Genomic DNA, 19,270 nt, shown 5'->3' on the forward strand with positions numbered 1-19,270 from the left:
AGTTGACTCCTGGCGTTTTGCTCTCGTCGATCGAGGTTCCGCTGGCAGCGAGATCGATTCGTGAAAGTGGCGCGAGAAGGCGAAAAACTGCGAACGTTGTAGACGCCGATCGAAACGACCGAAGGCGGTCGTTGTCTTTGAAATCGATCGATTCGTTCACGAGCTATCGTTTCGCCGCTTTCCGCGTTACCCAGCTACTTGCCGATTCCGATAGAATGTAAATTTGCGAGGGCCACGATCCTTGCAGAAGATACGCGCGATCGTTCGCTAGATCCGGCCGTGGAAGGCCGACGTGAAAGAATAAATATAGCGGAGAGAAGCGAACGGCACGGCCGAGACATAGGTGCCAGAACCTCGATGCTTTCGCGGATATTGGCCCGAGAAAAACTTACGGCTGGCAGCGGATCTTTACAATTGAAATACGATGGATCTTGTTTCCACGAAGCACGGTAGCGCGTCGCTGCTCCGGCCCCCGCCTGTTTCTTCGTGTATATATTATTTTCTGTGCGCGCCATTTCGATTACATCGAAATTTGCCACGGGCATCCGTTAGATTTCCGCATAACCGTCGCTCTTCTCAAGCTTCGCGGAAACTCGCGGCGGGAAAAATTGCGAAACGCAATTTGCCGGCCGCTGGCCGACGCGTACGCACGGCAACGACGCTGAAAAATAGATCGATCGAGCGGAATGAAAAATATTAGCCAGCGTTTCCAGATTTCCTCGTTTTACGAGTTTAAACGACCGCGGCCCTTTGGGAGAATCGGCTTGACAAATGCGTCGGATTGGTACGCGTCCAATGATTTTTCTTTCATACAATATCTCTTATTTATCGTTTCGGATGCGAACGAATGGACGAACGGCGATTTAAAGAGCGTCGATATGCCGCTGTTGCGGCCACGGTAGCGCGAGGAAGTCGGTGATTCGGCCGAATAGCGACAAAACGAGGTCCTTGTCGGTAAGCCGGCAGGCAGGATAAGTCGGAAGGCTGGCTGTGTGCGCGCAACGAGGGAATTCGTGCGGCACGCACACTCGCGTGAATGCAGACGCGCGCGCCTGCCTGGCCGCCCGGAAACTCGTAGGTGCACAATTCCGACGACGAACGCGCGCTCGCGGAGAAACATCAAAAAAACGCGCGGAGCACAAAGCGACGCGTACAGGGACGAGGAGCATCCGTGACGAGAAGCAGAGGAAGCGAGATGGAGAAGGGCAGCGAGGAGACGAAGAGGGAAACGAAGGGACGCGAAAGCTAGGAAGTTGGAATAGAAAGAGGAAGAGGAACGACGAGGGAGAAGGATGAAGAGCGAGGCGTGTAGACAGCCGGTAAGGGCAGTAGGATTATCGTGCAACAGAGACGGTCCTAGAGAGAAGAAGCAGCAGTGGCGAAAGAAATAGGAATAAGAGAGAACGAAAGGAAGAACGCGTGTGGCAGCGGTGGCGGGATGATGTGTAAGTTGGTGCCGAGGGGGGCGCAACGGGCAAAGAGTAAGCGCGAGAGACAGAGACGCAGGCAAAGGGTAGGGAAGAAGGGGAGCGGGGTGAAGGACGGGGCGAAAGACGGAGAAAGAGGGGACGTATGTACATTAAAATATTATTCTCAGATGAAATACCGGGTGGGGCCCGGCGGCACAGCGCGCGTATATTTTTAGACCTTATATAAATACACGAATCATAATGAACGCGCCTCGTTCTCCCTGTGTATGCCCGTCGTTCGCCCGCTCCTCCGCTCCTCCGCTCGACCGCGCTCGTCACGGCCGCGCCTTGCCGCGCTTCGTCTCACCGCGCCACACCGCTCCACCCGCCGACCGCTTCTATCTCGCCGCGTCTTCTTTGTACAGACTTCTTTCCCTTTCTATGGCACCGCCGACTTCTCTTGTGTGCCGCGCGCGTTTCCACGCTTCGACGCGGCTACGTTTCGACCGACGCGCCGCGCCACGCGCGTCTTCCAATTACTCCAGAACCCGGACGAACCACGTCGACGATCGGCAACGAGCATTTCGCTTCCGATTTCAAGCATTTCCGCCGATCGATTCAAAGGACGAACTTCTTAGCGCGGGCTGGATTACTCGAACGATCGACTCGTGTTTCGTTAGCGGCTCGTACCGCCGACCGTGTGGCAGACGTCGACGCCGGATAAATTTGGACCGATCGCTGACCCTCGCGCTCGAACAGAAGAAAATCGCCGGTTTTGATTTTACGACTTCGCGGTACCGTCCGACGCCACGCAGGCGATCGGAATTTCACATGGACGTTATCGAGTAGCTCGGCAGCATCGGTCTACGGTTTACGGGCGAAACGTTACACGAGCGAACATGAGCAGCGTCGTTTCGGCTACGGAGAGGAGTTTCCACGTTCCGAGCTGGCTTATTCGCGTGCGCCTACGTGACACGGGCAGGGCAAAGTCATCGAGAAAGGGAGAGAAGGGGGCGTGGGAGAGAGCAGCGTGCGAGAAAAGAAGCGAGAGAGCCGGATAGACTCGAACGCCAGTGCGCTCTCTTTTTCGGCCAACGCGGTCCGTCACGCAGCGATTTACGACGAATCGATCGTTCGATCTCGAAACTGCGCCGTTTGCCACGACAAATCTTCCCCTCGTCTTTCGGTTCGAATTCTGTTCGTCGCGATCTCGCTTCTCGTGAGTGCACGTTTCCTCCTTCGGCTCGGACAAAGCACGTCGTCATCGTCCAAGGTCATTGGGATTTCAGCAACGAACCTGATCCTTTTTTCTAGAAATACACTTGGTGTACGTGCGCTAATCTTTACGAACCATCTCGCTTTGATCTCGCGAGCTGCGCACGAGCTGCTCGTCCCGTAATGAGCATCGAGAGTGCGTGGCAGGCGAAACGGCGCGGGCTACCGACGCGCTTCGACTACTCCACCATCCGTGTGCGCTTTATCAAAAAAATCGTGACACAATGACCGTATTGTCCAGAGGGAAAGGGCTAATTATACCGGTGAAGCGAGCTCGAGGTAAAGGCTCGAGGTAAAGGCCCATGGCGGCCCATACGGCGCATACAACACGCCAGCTTAGAATGGGAAAAATCTACGTTAAAGAGGTCGGCGATGACGTCTCGGGGAAAGACGGATACCAAGCGAAGCTGAATTTCTCTCCATTAAATGACCGTTATGCCAGCAAGCTAATTACAATGAATTACACGTGGCATAGCGCGCGCGTACGTGCGCTTTCCGCCGTGCACGCCCAAACAACGTATCGCGAGTTACCTGACTTCTAACAACCGTATCTCGCTAGTGTTCTCGATTCCAGCGATAAAGAATCGACCGCGCTTTTATCGTATCGTCGCCAGGGAACCCGGAACATTTTTCGTTCGTTGAACCGGATTAGTCGAACTGATCGCCCCGGTCTTTTGCCGGCTAGTCGACAACGCTTCATTTTCTCGCTGATTTTAATCGACGACATCTATCTCCGACGAAAATTCTAATCGCACGGTTTCTCTGCACGTGAAACTTTACGGGTAATCGTCGAGTCACTGGGTTGGCAACTAAGTGATTGCGGGTTTTGTCATTAGGTAGTAATGACTAAGCCCGTAATCACTTAGTTGCCAATCCGATAGAATATCAACGCGATGCTCGAAAAAGTTGCCTGTCGCGATCCTAACACGTTTGTATGGTAGCTGCAATATCGAGCAATGATTCACGCTCGGCCATATCTTAAATGGAAGCATCGAGTAGCATCGAGTCGTTGTACACCTCCCATTACATTGCTCGCATTAGCCGGCCTTTGGATTCTCAGGTTTCCGAATGACTGGAACGCGTAATTACCGAGGCTCGGCCGATTTTATTCCGAGCAATCTAGCGATATCGAAATGTGGCGTTGCGCGGTAACGCACGGCAGCGACAATTCGCAACGCGTTGCGTCGTAGGAAAACGAAAGGACAGTCGGATTGGCGCGAATATATCGCTCACTTGCTCTCGTATGCGATCTATCGGTTGGCAAGTAAATGATCGCGGATTTTGTCATTAAGTGGTGATGACTCGGGCTGAGATGGTACGCGTCAGATCTGCAGTTAGAATACTCAGAATTTTTTTTATCGTGGTCATCGACGAGGTTAATAGAGCGATCGCAAACTGGCCGCAGGATAATTATCATAATCTTAATAAACGTCGTCTGTGAAGTCTGTCGGACACTCAACCGATCGCGTATAATATTAGCTCGTCCGAAAAGTTTCTTTCGTTTTATGAGGAAATAATAATTTCAGTTTTATATTATTTTGTCGAATTGCGTACGATTCATTTTGTTCTGTTGAGACAAACATCGCGACATCTCACAGACTTGGTTTCACGTTCGTACGAAGATGCGTTGTTGTAAGAAACACGTTTGCGAAAGAAAGACACTTTTCGGACAACCTGATACGATACGTTGGGTTGGCAACTAAGTGATTGCGGGGATTGTCATTAGGTGGTATTGGCAAAATCAGCAATCACTTAGTTGCCAACCCAATATATTAGGTTGTCCGGAAAGTTTCTTTCGTTCTGTTGAGATAAACATCGCGACATCTCACAGACTTGGTTTCACGTTTGCACGAAGGTGCACTGTTGTAAAAGACACGAAAGGCACTTTCCGGACAACCTAACATATTGGGTTGGCAACTAAGTGATTGCGGATTTTGCCAATACCACCTAATGACAAACCCCGCAATCACTTAGTTGCCAACCCAATATATTAGGTTGTCCGGAAAGTTTCTTTCGTTCTGTCGAGATAAACAACGCGACATTTCACAGACTTGGTTAAACGTCTGTACGAAGGTGCGCTGTTGTAAGAAACACGTTTGCGAAAGAAAGACATTTTTTGGACAACCTGATACAATATCTTGTATTTGGCAACTAAATGATTGCGGATTTTGCCAATACCATCTAATGACAAACCCCGCAATCACTCAGTTGCCAAGCCAATATACTAGGTTGTCCGGAAAGTTTCTTTCGTATCATAAGGTGATAACAGAACTACAATTTCTGCTATATATTATTTTATCGAATTAATCATTATCTATTTCGTTCCATTTCCATTGCTATGTTCCTGCATAATTCGACAAACTGATATAAAACAAAAAACATTGTGCGTCTATTATTTCCTTATAAAACGAAAGAAACATTTCGGACAAGCTGATGGATCAACAGATGCGAGACCGACATTTGTCTATTTCGACTATTTGCCGCAATCGACTATCTTAGCCTAGTTTCCGCACGAACGACTATGAATCGCGGCGTTTGGATCATCCACGTGGTTCCACATTTTCGTCGCGAATTTGCAAGTAGAAAGGAAACAGCTAACATCCGTCCGATAAGAATAGGACAGACGGTTAGATCTCGCTGGTCGAATCCAGAGACGTCGTGTTATTTTTGACAAAAACGCGGCATTGTTAATTTATTCGGCGTATGTATCCGCGGCACGGCTCGCTGCGCGATTTAATAATGATGGAACGAGCGCAGGCGAGTGTACTGGTCGCTGATGGTCGATGGGTGGCAGCGGCGACCACCATCATCCTCGCCCGATCATTCGGCTCTCGAGCAATTTTCATTGGGAAAAAGTGCGAGCAGCGAGGAAGGCGGCAGAGGCGAGAGGCTGGTGGGAGTGTGACACGCGGAGAATGGCAGAGCGACATGCGCGTTTTAGCGCGCGAAACAATATTTACAAAATGATGCGACCGCAGTCATCGCGGCGCTCGCATCGCGGGTAAATACACGAAGGGAAAACGGTAAACAGAGGGAAAATTAAAATAACAAAGTCGGCCGGGGAAATCGCGCGACGCAAGTTCGGTCGGCAGACGACATCTAAATACATATCACACGCTGGCGCGGCTTTCGCTAGTCGGACAGGCTGCTGTCGATGCCTGCAGCCGATTGCGAGTCGTTGTCTTGCGGTACGCGCGACCGGCACACGACCGGTAAACGGCTCTAGTGGAATCAGTGATTTCCGCTGGGCGAGTGGAAGGCGGTGCGACGATGAGCGGCGCGCCACGTATCGGCCTGCTTCGTCCCGGTATTTCAAATAAATTAACAAGCAAAAAGGAAGGAGAGAACGGCGCGCGACCACTGACTCCGACAAACAGACAATGCGATTCCCCGGCAACGTAGATCGCTCTGACTCGCGTCAATTGCGCAATCGCTCCGATTATTTAAACAACAATAATAATCGTAATAACGAGTAAGCTGACTGCTTCCATTGCTGTTATTTTTCCTGGCTACGCGTGGTAAAATAAAAAAAACGCGGAGCAAAAAGAAAGAGCAAAAAACGCTACAACACCGATGAATATTATCGGCTTCTATTCGTACAAAATATACAAAATGCTGGCACGGGACAAGCAACGTCGTCAGCGAACTGTGCCATTGTGTAAACACATTTCCATCGTTATCGCGCACTTACACTCTACGTTATCGTACGGTTAGCATTTTTTTTTTCCTCTTCGTTTTAATCGTCTATCGTACAGCCTCTTCTATTGTTTTTACGCGCAGGCCAGATACGGCTGAGAAATCGGCGATACACTCTTGAAATTGGTTCGCTCCAAGATACAGATACAGAGAGAAAGAGAGAGAGAGAGAGAGAGACAGAGAGACAGAGAGAGAGTAGTCAGCAGCGGGTTTGCGAGGTGCGATGGAAACGAGGACGGTTGGGAAAAAATATCGTTGCGCTAGGTCGCGATAAAGCCGAATTTATCTGTTCAGGATGAATAACGTTGACGGATGTTCCGGGGCTTGTCGGTGCTCGCATGCACCCCTAAGTGAGCGCGCCACGCCGCGCCACGCCGCGCCGGCATATTATTCGTTTTACCGTGGCGTGCATATTCCGCGTAACGCGGTCTATAACCGCAGTCATGGAAAAACACGCACACGCGAAGGATAATTACGCGTTAATAGCTCTTAATTTATGAAATAATTTATTATATAACGCGGGACGCGGCCGCGGCCGCGGCCGTCGCCGCCACCGGCCAAGTGCAGAGAGGAGAGGGAAGCAGAGAAGCGAAGCGCAGAGCGCGCGCAAAGCGGAGGCCAGAGAACGGAACGAAATGGGACGGGACACGCCGTTGCTTCGCGGAATTTACGGAGCGTTCGTGAGAGCAAAGGTGGAGAGACGGGGGCGGAGGAGGCGGCGATGAGAAATCGTCGGAAACGAAAGGTGCGAAACAATCGACGGAACGAAAAGAAAAGGCACCGTATCTGCCGGTATTTCTATTTTTCGAATTGCAAATGTTCTCTAAACTATCGGTGAGCAATAGCCCTGTCGCATCGAGAATAATCTTTCGTCGCATCGACGCGTCGTTTCTTTCTTAAGAATATTTTTATTCCACGAATTCGAACGCGTTCTCTTATCTCGTCCGCGTTCCAGACAATAAATAATTCCTTGTTTTACCTGCATTTCTCTACGGCCACCACAGCGAATCCTACATCTGGCGCAATAAAATTGATACTGTTACGAATAACACGCGCATTATGTCGAAAGTTTTACGGGCGGACCGCGCGTACACTACAGTTACGAAGGTTACCGTATTATTGCAGCCTTCGCAATCCGCATTGTTGCCTCTCCGCTTTTAATACTCTTTATTGTCTCTTTTATAACCAGAATGACGCGCTTCTTTCAGCACCGGATAAATTACACGCGGCATTGTACCTCTAATTTTAGAGGGAACGAGAAGGGATACCTCTCGGACGCGCTCGTGTCGTTTCACGAGTTTCGCTCGCGATACGCTTCCACCTCTGTTCCTTCTCCATTCAATTCTACCTTGATGCCCGGCTATAGGCAGTGTGCGGCTACTGAATAAATAAACGCCGATGGTCGATAACATTTTTTTTATACACGGCGCGCACTTGGTCGAATCCACTCAACGCTCGCTAATTCTCCTTTTCTTTCCTTCTTCTATCGTCGATTCGACACAATACGCTTGATCGAATGAGCCGCGCCGCGTCGATGACCAACGCGGCGATGCCTACGACTAGGGCTGCTACTACTACGACCACGGTCAACTCTACTCGGTCGTGTGGAGTATCGAGAAAACGAGAAAACTGGGAAATTACGCAACGGTTACGAAGACGAGCCGCACAGTCACTCGAGGATGCGATATTGTGCAAAACATAACGTATTCAGCGTAAGCGCTAAGTAACGTTAAGTGGGTCGAATTTACTCTTCGCCTTATTATTTCTACTTTATATGCCAGCTTGCCTCTGTGTGTGCGTAGCTGACGAGCCGCGCGTGTTCCAGCCGTGCGTGCGCGGTAGGATGTGACTTATTGCCGCGAATCTAGGTTATATTATTCGCGATGGTAGGAAGTATCTCGACGTATAAGCGTCACACCATCGTCCAACCTTCACCACCTTCCTTCCTTCCTTCGCCGAACCAACAGTCTCCTTGTACTTGCGTATTCCTATCCAACCTATTTCTCGCTGTAAGCTCAGCTCCGATCGTTCTACGCATCGCGCGACAGCTCGACCATCGAAAAATCCTTTGAAACTCCTTCGACGCTACGAACTCGCCGCGTTCGTCGATGTCCCAAAGGACGAGCCGGCGCAGGAAATTTGTCGAATCGCCGATATACCGTCCGATCGATTGCACCGTATCGATGACTACAACGATTGGTAAGAGGAAAAGAGCAACCGGAGATGATGACGAAGGATCGATTTAGCGGATACTGGACGAACTAGGGAACGAGAGAAACAGCTAGCTGTACGTACTTATCTACGTATAAAGCAGCACGGTGAAATCTGCATATAATATTGATGCAATTTGCCATTAGAATAGCGACGGCATAGTCTAGGATGTGAGCTCTATTCTGCATGCGGCGGCTGAATGGACCGGTTCAATTAGAGAATCATAAGTTGCCGTGATGGGGCCATCCTGCAGATATTAACTTGGTACGGCCCTGAACCGATACGCGTCGTTTTTATTATCCTCGAGTATCGCACTCGATCAAGTACAATCGACGATTACGTAAAGCAGAAAAATCGATAGGTGTACTCGTGCGCGTAAAACTCAATTTTTATTAATTACGCGAAATTGAACGCATTTAAATTACATAATGCGAGCTTTCGCGTTTCCATCCACCTTAATCGCTGCTTCGCCACCCTGCTGCTCCGCTACTCCCTTTCTACCCTCGTGTTCGCGTTTCGCCCCGTCTCGTTCTGCATCTTCTCTCGGTCCAACCGACCTTCTCGTGCTGCGTACTCGTTACACTTGTGTATTAGGTTGTCCGAGAGGTTTCTTTCGTTCTGTCGAGATAAACAACGCGACATTTCGCGGACTTGGTTCAACGTTCGCACGAAGTTGCACTGTTGTAAGAAACACGTTTGCGACAGAAAGACAATATGATACAATATATTGGCTTTGGCAACTAAGTGATTGCGGGTTTTGTCATTAGGTGGCATCGGCAAATTCCGCAATCGCTTAGTCGCCAAGCCAATTTTATTAGGTTGTCCGAAAAGTGTCTTTCGTTTCGTAAGGTGACAACGGATAAACAAGAATTCCTCTTTTATATTATTTTATCGAATGAGTTGCGATCCATTTCGTTCTATTTCTGCTATTATGTGGCTGAATAATTCAATAAACCGATATAACAGGAAAAACATTGTGCGTCCATTGCGTCCGTATAAAATGGAACTTTTCGGACAACCTAATATTCTGTATTTCTCGCGGCTGATCGTCGGCGCCGCTTTATTTCGCAATCGACGGTTCTCCATTCCGTTTCTTCCCGGTCGAACGAACGACGAGGGACGAAGAAGCCGGCTGCGAAACACGTGGCGCGCTAGACGCATGTAGGCTATGATCTGTACAGACCGTAGGATCCTAATAGGATTTATAATCGTGCGCGGAGCTGCGAGTTCGTGCAACAGCGATGTTAGACGACCCACGTTGTGTCACGACGACTCGCATTATGCGGCATTATATGCGTATTACGATAATAATAACGACAGCGACGACATCGCCTGCGACGACGGCACAGACGACGCCGACCCTCGCCTCGCTACGGTAATGAATTTCATTATCGCTTCTCCTCCTCCCGCCACCCCCTCCGCTCTCTCACTCTCTCTCTCTCTCTCTCTCTCCAGCTCGCGCGCGCGTACACACACACGTTGAGAAAAGAACGCGCGCTCTTTGCTCTCGCTCTTGCGGCATTCGTGCAACTGCCTGGCGCTCTTTTCCTTTCTAATAACGGTGATAGCCGAGGATGGCAACGGGGTCAGCGAGAATCAGGGTGGACAGCGAGGACCACAGATGCTCCGCCGACTACTGCGTACGATTCTAATTACTATCGTTATCGCATTTGCAACTTTAACCCATTTAATAAGTCGTAATCACGCTAGCGTTGCGTTGGTCGGATACGCGGCCTGCCACAGTCGCGCACACTGACACCAGCAGCGATTCGCCTGTATCGCGCGTCTTGCGACCGCGACCGCGACCATGAGATGGAGAAAAGGCGGATGAATGGCCGTGGAAACGGCGGAGGAAAATGCTTGGCCCGGTCGGCCACGTGCCGCCACACGCTGAAACGCGACAGAAAGAAAGGCACTCGGGTTAGGATTCGTGCGCGGATCGATTCGTTTCCTCGCGTCCTTCTGCCTTCGAGTCGAGGAGCAACGAGTGGACGATTTCTCGCATTACTCGTAACTCGTTCCATTTAGTCCATTAAACGCGCAGCGCAGCGTCATAATTTATTCCCCACCTTGTAATTCGAGTGCAGATTCGTTCGAGAGCGTACTACAATACGCTGGCACTCGGACGAAGACATAAAATCCGTGCTCTTGTACGAATGGAACGGAGAGACGGTTAACAGCAGAAAACCGTGCGTACGGCTGTTTCGCCCGACGACCATCACGAAGACGACGATGAAAAGGAAGCAGACGACGCCAGGCAACTCGCATCCTGTCAGCTTTTCCGACCATAGTCTAACGAGGTCCGATATAAATAACGAGACTGTCGTTAGCATCGTTTGAAAAGTTGCGCGTACCAAGAGGCGAGAGGCGGATGGAGAGCGTCGGCGGAGCTGTCTCGAGGTCGGTAGACTCGCGATCCGTTCGTTCCACCGACCAGTCACCGCAATCCTTCGATCGAGTAATTCACGCCAACTTATCGTACACGTTCGAGTGGTCTTGATCGCCTAACTAAACGCGCTTTTCACCTTTTGCAAAGCACGTGCTTGGAGAAATGGAAGACGCGCGCGCCAACGTCCGATGAATATTCGTCGATACGAGGCAGATCGATGAAACGTGCGAAACAATCGCAACGTATACCGAGAACGAGACGGCGAAGACGCAAGGCCGCGACCAGGGTTAACGACAAAATGGAATATTTAAAAGCTGCGTGAAATCGATACAGCGTAAAGCAAAAGTCCAACGTCCCGCCCTGTTCCGCCCCGTGGCATCTCGGCCCGCCCAGCCCCCGTCATCTGTCACCAGTTTTTCATCGTTATTAGATCGCGGTAATTTACGTCATAGACGTATAAAGGGACAGAGCGGTTGATCGGACGAACAAAATCCGAGAAGAAATACGCGATCATCGACCGAGTTAACGACGTATGCCGGCGATATTTCATTACCGTTAACGAGTACGTTTTGAAAAGGAAAAGGACGGATAATTGATATTTTGATACGCCAGGTTTCATCGAACCCGGCCAATACGAAATTCCTGCCCGACGTTCAAATTCAATTTCTTCTAATCATATATATTTTTCAGAAGCAAATAAATGTCTGGACGCTCGATCAAAAGTTCACGTACCGAGTGTCCGATGCCGATGCAACGAGTAACTTTCAACGAGAATATCGCGCACGTTGTTAGCGGAGGCGGCGAGTCGCCAAACTTAAATTCTCATCGCACCGATCACGTTCCATTCGATCGAACGGATCGCTCGTAAACGAGACTGCGAAGAAGACACCGGCGGATCGTAAAATCGTCGAGAGTTACGCATCACCGAGTATGTTAAAATAGAACGGTACGTGAGCGTAATGAATAATGAAAGTCGTGGCGCATACGCGTATTTACGCTGTCGTTCGTCTCGCGTTTATACATATTTATCCGCGGACAGCCGACCCGACACGTATCCCGTGTTAAAGGTTACTTTCCCTGTCCATCCTTCTTGCTTTTCCCTCCTCTGTTCTGTTCCCCGTTCGAAAATAACCATACTAGACTTTTATCGTATGCAGATGATCCGAAAATCTCTGATGGCATCCGCAACGGTGTATCCAATTAATTTGGCATCGTTTCGACAGATTTAAAGAAAGATTATTCAAATATGTAGAATTTGATGTGTTAGGTTACCTTAGATGCGTAGTAGCGATACCTGTATGGGAATATCAGTGTGTGGAAGTATGTGTCTCGAAAACAAATGAACGTAAACTGTTCAGTCGGTTAACAGTCGGATATGGAAGAAAACGCTGAGACGTGTGCAAGTGTGCATCGATGAATATCTTTGAAATCGTTTATCAAATGGGTATACAGGGTGGTTGGTAACTACGCGAAAAAAGAAGTCGAAAATATGGAATAAAAATTTTTTTTTTTAATTTTTCCATCGAGACAACGATCTACAGTGAGATACGTAATAACGAGACGTGATAAATTGCGCGCGTACCGAGCGAAAGTTCAAAGTCGATTTTCTCGAACGAACAATTGTTATTCTATATTTTCGACTTCCTTTTTCGCCTAGAATCACCCCCTTTCCGCTTGTACCACCAGTTACCAACCATCCTGTAGAATTATTCCAATCTAAATTCAAAGTGTAAATTTAGTGTTCCTATAGCATTATTTCGGCTATTAAGATGGAAAATTCTCAACAAAGATAATTCACTCTTCGATCGTGCTACGTGCTATAAATGGAACACCGTTGTCCACGTTAAGCAACGAAAAGAACGTGCAAGTGTCAACTTGCAGTTCCAACTTGTCATTTACGACACAGTGTAACGTCGTCTCTCGTAATCTCTCGACGCCTCCAAGTTTTTTTATTCCTAAAATCTCCGCTGATACCGACCACGCTCTTACGATTGCAGCGTTCCATTATCCAGCGATTAGGCTGTTTCATAATACGAACGTACTGATCCGCTCTGCGTATCGTAATTCCTACGTCAACCAAATTCACATAAGAACACAGTGCTGGTCCTATGACGCGCAGCGCCAAATAATCTCAATCTTCTGGCATTGAGTGGCGGAAGAATCGTGGTCGTCATGTTCGTAGGAAAAACAGCCGATCGTTCGATCGTCCGTTCCGTCCTTACTTTTTTCCTACGTCACTGAGAAACTGCTCTTTTCCACACGCGCATCACCACCTGTCGCTGTTTTGACACTTCGACTGCCACGTTGGTCATTGGTGAGCGTTTCAGAAAATTGAATGAAAATTGACAATTAGGGTACTTTCAATATAACCGATGAATAGACGACACTTCGAAGGATTAAACATTTTCGTGGAAGAACAAATCTTGCGAAACGTGCGATTTCGGCGTGACAGTGAAAGAGTTTTAACCGCGTTCAATCGAATTGCCAATTCACCGTGACGTCTATTCATCTGGCCAGTTCTTCCGAGAGTTCCGCTCCATGGAACGTATACTTCGACTTTTACGTATACTGCTGTGTATCTTTTTTTATTTCTTTCCTCTCGTTTTCCTATCAAAAGATTTAGCCAAATAATAATAATAATAATAATAATAATAATGAGAATAGTCGAAGGAGAGCGAGTCGTCGCGTCGTTAGAAACGTCTTGATTGTGGACAGCACCGTGTTCAGTGCTTACATACGCACACACGTATAACGGCAACCCTCGTTCGATCGATGTCGGCGAACTGCCTGGATTCGCGTTCTCGAGAGTCCGTAACGCGAAGCGAAAAGTCGAACGATATCGACCTCCGGTCGAGTTTCGCCTGCCCCTGTACGCGAAACCCTTTGTTTTCGCGGCGCGACGAAACTGCAATTAAGTGGCATCGTTACGATGGAAATAGCGCGAGAAGACGACACGAAAGTGTTGTCAGGCGAGGTATTTAACACGTTGGTCGCGCAGCGTAATTCGGCTAAGTTTCCCGCGGGGGCCAAATCCGATCGTATTCCGAGGGATCTCATGGCAGATATCCCAGATCTTTCATTTAGTCGAGAAGCGTACTTCTTGTGAGACGCACATCGGTGATTTTTTCGTCCTCCAAATGCTCAGTAGACAGCGTGAAAATATATTTGATAGTGAGGAGAGTAGTATAGCATAATGAAAAAAATGGTATCGACACAAGCGACTAGATGGTCTCGTGTGCCACTACGATACGGAAAAGCATCAAGTGGTATCCGAAATTAGCACTACATTTCCTCTTAGAAACAACTATAGCAAATGCTCGTATTGTGCAGCAAACAGCCACAAGCAAAAAAACACGGATAAGAAAATTTCGGGAAATTCTCGTTTCCGATGTGTCGTGAGAAAATACCGCGCCCGACAACCATCGCAAGAAAACGAAAAAGGTGTCCCGCCATCTGGAGATTCGTAAGAATCAGCAGGACAAGCCTATAAGAAGTACGTGCACCCTATGTTACGAGAGGAAGAGGCAAACTGTCGCACGCCAAGAGGCGAGAAAAACGTAAAAAAGACCGAAACATATTGTTCAAAGTGTCCAAAATCACTCGAAACGTGTTTGGAATGTTTTAACGAATGCTGCAATATTTCATCCAGAATATAAATGAATAAAAGGTATGGTAAATGTTGAGGTTATTCGATGTGTAAACAGAGAAAACACTTGGATAAATTGTAAGGTAGAAAATATATTTAAATAGAAGTGTAATTATAAGTAAGAATACAATTTCAGCTGGTCCAGATCCGCACGCTGGCTGTATAATAACTGAAAACCCCGAAGCCAACGTCGCCTGTCTACTGTTTATGGTCTGACTTCGTCGCGGTCTTTTGTCTACGCGCTGTCGATGGCTTCGGTGCTTGAGAAAACTAAAAAGACCAGATGTAGAGTTTTCTTAGAAGTGGTGACCACTTCAACAGTACAAAGTGTTTTTAATATTTTTATGTTTTGTATATTCTATATCTAATTAACTCGAAGAAGAAAAGCGCCGCACATATTAGGGATCCCACGGAAGCATACCCGTCACACAGATATGGGTGACGCGGCGACCGACGTGTTAAGGGAAGACGAAACGAGACTAAGAAGACGGTAGATGGCCCGCGTTTTCGCCGGAACCGAGCGTTTTTCGGCCGGCTGCGCCGATTCGTTGACGCGGTAGCGGCCTCGCACTGCTTGCTGTTCCTCCTGAAAGCGCAGTCCCGGCCGTTTCTAGCGAGCTAAGCAAACGAGGAGCCGGCTGCATTCTTTACGGCAGACAGGCGCTTCTCGAGAGCGCCACTTTGCCCTTCTTCTTTCTTTCTCCGCCTCGTTCTCTCGCTCGCCTCTTTCCCTCTCTCGAGATGACACGTCGTTGCGTTTGTACAAGTTGACGCGCGTAGTGGTGAGAGTGGCCGCGCGTCGCCGATAACACCCGACCCTTTGTAACGTGGCCGTGGCTGCAACCCCGTCTCGACGCGGCCCACCACGTTGCCTTCGCCTTTCCCATATATCATATCTGCCACGACTAAACGGAACAAGCCCTTGTTTGCCGATCGTGCGTAAGCCACGTGGCGCGAGGGAATCGCGCCCAGTCTCGAACCGTCGAAAGGAAACCTCCCGAGGGAGAAGTGGAATTTATTCGGTTGGATTCGCGCCGCTGCAGGATATCCGAACCGTGCGTTATTATGAAAAACGGAAGATATAGAAGAACGAGGAAGAGATGGAAAAAGAGGAGCAAGAAGGAACGTAGGAAAAGAGAGAAAAACTCTTGGCGCTGGAGTATCCAGAGACGATGAGAGCTCGCGGCAAGGCGAGAATCGTTTGAAATCGCAGGTGGTAAGCGTAAAAAGTGGAAAAAGGAAAACAAAGAGGGAGGGGGAAAGAAGAAAAAGGTAGGAATCGCGGGGCCGTGAGTTACTTGCTCTTCTCCGATTTAAACGGTCGGCCGGACGGTAAGCGATCCGAGAACAAGACGGGAGAGCCCTCGTCGAATCGCTGGTAGGAACAATTTCCGGCATTGTCGCGAGCGAAACAAAGTTTCAATTACGCTCTAGTATCGCCCAGTTGCCTCTTTTTAGTTCGACTCTCCACTCTTTGCCGAGTTTCCACCGTCGCATCTGTAAGCGCGCGCTCTTTCGTCTTCCTTTCTCCTGCGCTGCTTTCCCTTCCGCTTTGCCCTGTACCTTTTCTTCAGCCGCCGCTTTAGTCGTTGCTCCGCGCCGGCAACAAACTCGGAAGGGAATAAGAAACGACGCCGAGAAAGAGAACGAGGGACGGTGGCGCGACAGAAAAGAAAGCAGGAAGAAGAAAACCGAGGCGACAAGGACAGAGGACGCGTGTAAACGCTGAACGAAATGTTTTGCAAGCAGTTTGTTACGAGAGCGTGCGCAGCCACAGTCCCACGCGGACTTCGGCGTCAATTATATCCGCGGAATAACTTAACGGTCCCTTAGAAACGCGTTGAATGGTCTATTCAGCGGTTCGTTGAACGCTCTCCAGTGTTATATAATAAACAGCGTGTTTCGTACGGACATGACGTAAGTTGAAGCTGCGACGTTCGGCACTTCCTTTCTTCCGATCGGTTTACGCACCGACGTTCGCGCTTTCCACCTTCTAATCGAATACGATAAAACGAAAGTGCCAACCAACTATCCTATCTGCTATCGGTTTCACGATCGACCAAACTATCTCGTTTGAACGAAACGATCAGCGAGAAGCTGTTTTAAAAAAAGCTTTTTTACTCGTAGTCTATACTTAGCCAAACATGTGCTGAAATGCGCCATGAAATCATTCGATTATTATTGTTCCGTGGAACAGCGCGGCAGACAAACGCTTTCATTCTTCGATTTAGCTACAGCGAACGTTCGTTAGCTTAACTCGATGTTTGTTCGTAAGATGGGAAATAATAAAAAATCCAAGTTTCCTTAAGTCGCAGGCCGTAACTCCCTCGGCAATGTTACTTTCTTTTTCGGCGATAGAAGCGAACGTTCGACTGTTCGATATGGCGGAGACGAGGGGAAGACGGAAGCGATGATCGACGAAACGATGGAAGAACGGCGATTACGAGCTCGTTAACCGAGCGCGATAACCCTGTCGCGTGAATCTAGCGCCGCGCGTCCTAACGGACGTAACGTTCGAAATCGACCGTAGTTTCAAGGGCAGGACCTTGCGTCAAGTTGCGCCGATGTCAACGTCCGCGCCACGCGTCTTTCGTTTCGCGTACATTTCGATAGGAATTTCATCGCGTCTTACGGTGGAAAATTCGGAGCGGCGAGCGAGAAGGCACGACGACGAAGATTCGCGAATAAAAACTGTCGGAACGAAGGCAGCGATTTTCATAGCGGTCAACGATTCTCGGAACGATCGTTCGGCCGAGGGGAAAAAATAACGGAGCATAAAAGCGCGCGTAAAACGCTTTCGCCGGTGCGCGATAATTCGGTCTGCGAAACAATATCGTTTTTATCGTTCGTGCCTGGTAATAATATTTATTTCCAAGGCGCGTTCAGTTTTTCCGGAATGCGTCGGCAAGTCCGAGAAACGGCAACCGGTGGTCCGGCGACGAGCAAACGATCGAGTAGTGGCGTTTGTTCGCCATTCTCCCGACAAGCATCGGTTTCGAACGCCAAGCAGAGACGAAAAATCGTACATAGAGGAAACCCGTATTTCGCTATGGGATGGCGAGAAACACGGCCTCTTTCCAGGACTCTGACGGAAGGGCGAAAGCGACGACGAAAGCTGGACGATCGGAAGGCGCCTGGCTGGATGACGCGCGATCGACTGAAAAAAAGAGGAAGAAAGAGAGAAAGAGAGAGAGAGAGAGGCGGTGAAAGGGAGAAGGAAGAGACGCGAGACAAACTAGAGAAGGCGAAAAGACGATAGAAGGAACGCGCGTATTCCAAGCGTATATGCTTTGCTGGGTTTCCACGAGCGAAGAATATGACGGCGGTGACGTCAGTCTGAATATTTGAAGGGGGCGAGACTTCAAAAGAACACGTGTTACCGTGCTAGGACGCCGTTTAAATAATGCAAAGTCAACTTACTCTCCTCTCGTCCCACTCTACGCGTCTTTCTTTCTCTCTGTCTTTCATTGCCTTCTCTTTTTGCTCGTTGCCGTTCTCTCCCTTTGCCCATCCCTCGCACACCTTCTTCCAACTTTCTCGCTCCTTGCTTCGCCATCTTCGTCTTCGTTTCGTCTTCACCGTCTCCGTCAGCGTCGCCGTCGGTCCTCCCCCGTTCTACACTCCAGCCGGTCCGTGCCACTCACCGCTCCCATTCTCTCTCGTTCTTTCACTGTACGTCTCGACGCGACGATTCGCCGGACCGTCCCTGTCTAACACGGTGTCGGTGTTCCTCTATCACGGACGCGTCATATCTCTTTTCCACCTTCTCCGTTTCCTTCTTCTTCTTCTTCTTCTACTTCTTCTTCTTCTTCTTCTTGTACTACGTGTTCTCTTTCTAGCGTAAGAGCGCGTCTCTTCGACGCTCGAGTCCGAACTTTGTAACGATCGATGTGCCACCCTGGCGTATGTACCGAGCGCGATGAAACGTTAATGCAGCGAGGATCGGCCGTTCGTGCTAGGAATTTCGGATTTCCCTGCAACTCGTGCGTCGTCGAGCAATCGACGATCCATGGCCACTACTGTTACAAATTAACGGAACCCAACTTTCCTAACTCGATTCTCCTTTTTCTTGGTTAAAGCTCCGCCTGTATCGCCGCTGCTTCTCACGCTGCTTCCAACAAACGACCAGCAAAGATTTCCAATTCGATTACACCCTTTCTACCGCTGCTTTCGTAAAGGGGCCGTAATTTTCAGCGTAAGCAAATGCCGACCGTTCAAAAGGAAACGTTGGCCCGGGCTGAAAAATCGACCGATCGATCGGAGCCGAGGAAACGGATCGGCGAACGTTAAACATTTGGCGAATGCCATGTAACGGGATCAAATAGCAAAACGCGATACTCTGAGAGCTACCGGTCGTATACGTATAATCGGATCGGCGAAACAACGTCGCGAGAGAATATCGGAGAGAGGAGCGCGAGAATAAGAAAGAAGGTGAAGAAGAAAAAGAAGAAGAAGAAGAAGAAGAAGAAGAAGAAGAAGAAGAAAGATTAGAAGAAGGCGAAACGGCGTAAGGCGAGCCGTGGAAAGCATTCGGAGGGGGGAGGAGGGACGGGTAGCGCAGGGCAGGGCAGGGCAGAAGAGGGCAGGGACGGGGGGCGGAAGGAGCGAGAGGGGGGGTGGGATTGGCGGAGGAATGGGATGGAA

General features: G+C 49.1%; 1 protein-coding gene across 4 annotated transcripts in view; it reads right to left on the reverse strand.

Annotated features, from left to right (window-relative positions):
• Window positions 1-19,270, reverse strand: part of LOC126870190 (protein bric-a-brac 1-like) — a 162,592-nt gene that overhangs the window by 130,584 nt on the left and 12,738 nt on the right. Inside the window, exon 2 of one of the 4 annotated variants that reach the window (XM_050627691.1) lies at window positions 14,718-14,896. The exons of the other annotated variants lie outside the window; for them this stretch is intronic. Coding sequence (XP_050483648.1) covers window positions 14,825-14,896 — 72 coding nt within the window. The 3' untranslated portion in view covers window positions 14,718-14,824. Of the gene's footprint in view, window positions 1-14,717; window positions 14,897-19,270 lie in introns of those variants that run through there. 4 annotated transcript variants of the gene reach the window in all.

Source organism: Bombus huntii, chromosome 1 (assembly GCF_024542735.1).
Source record: "Bombus huntii isolate Logan2020A chromosome 1, iyBomHunt1.1, whole genome shotgun sequence".
Lineage (NCBI taxonomy): Eukaryota > Metazoa > Arthropoda > Insecta > Hymenoptera > Apidae > Bombus > Bombus huntii.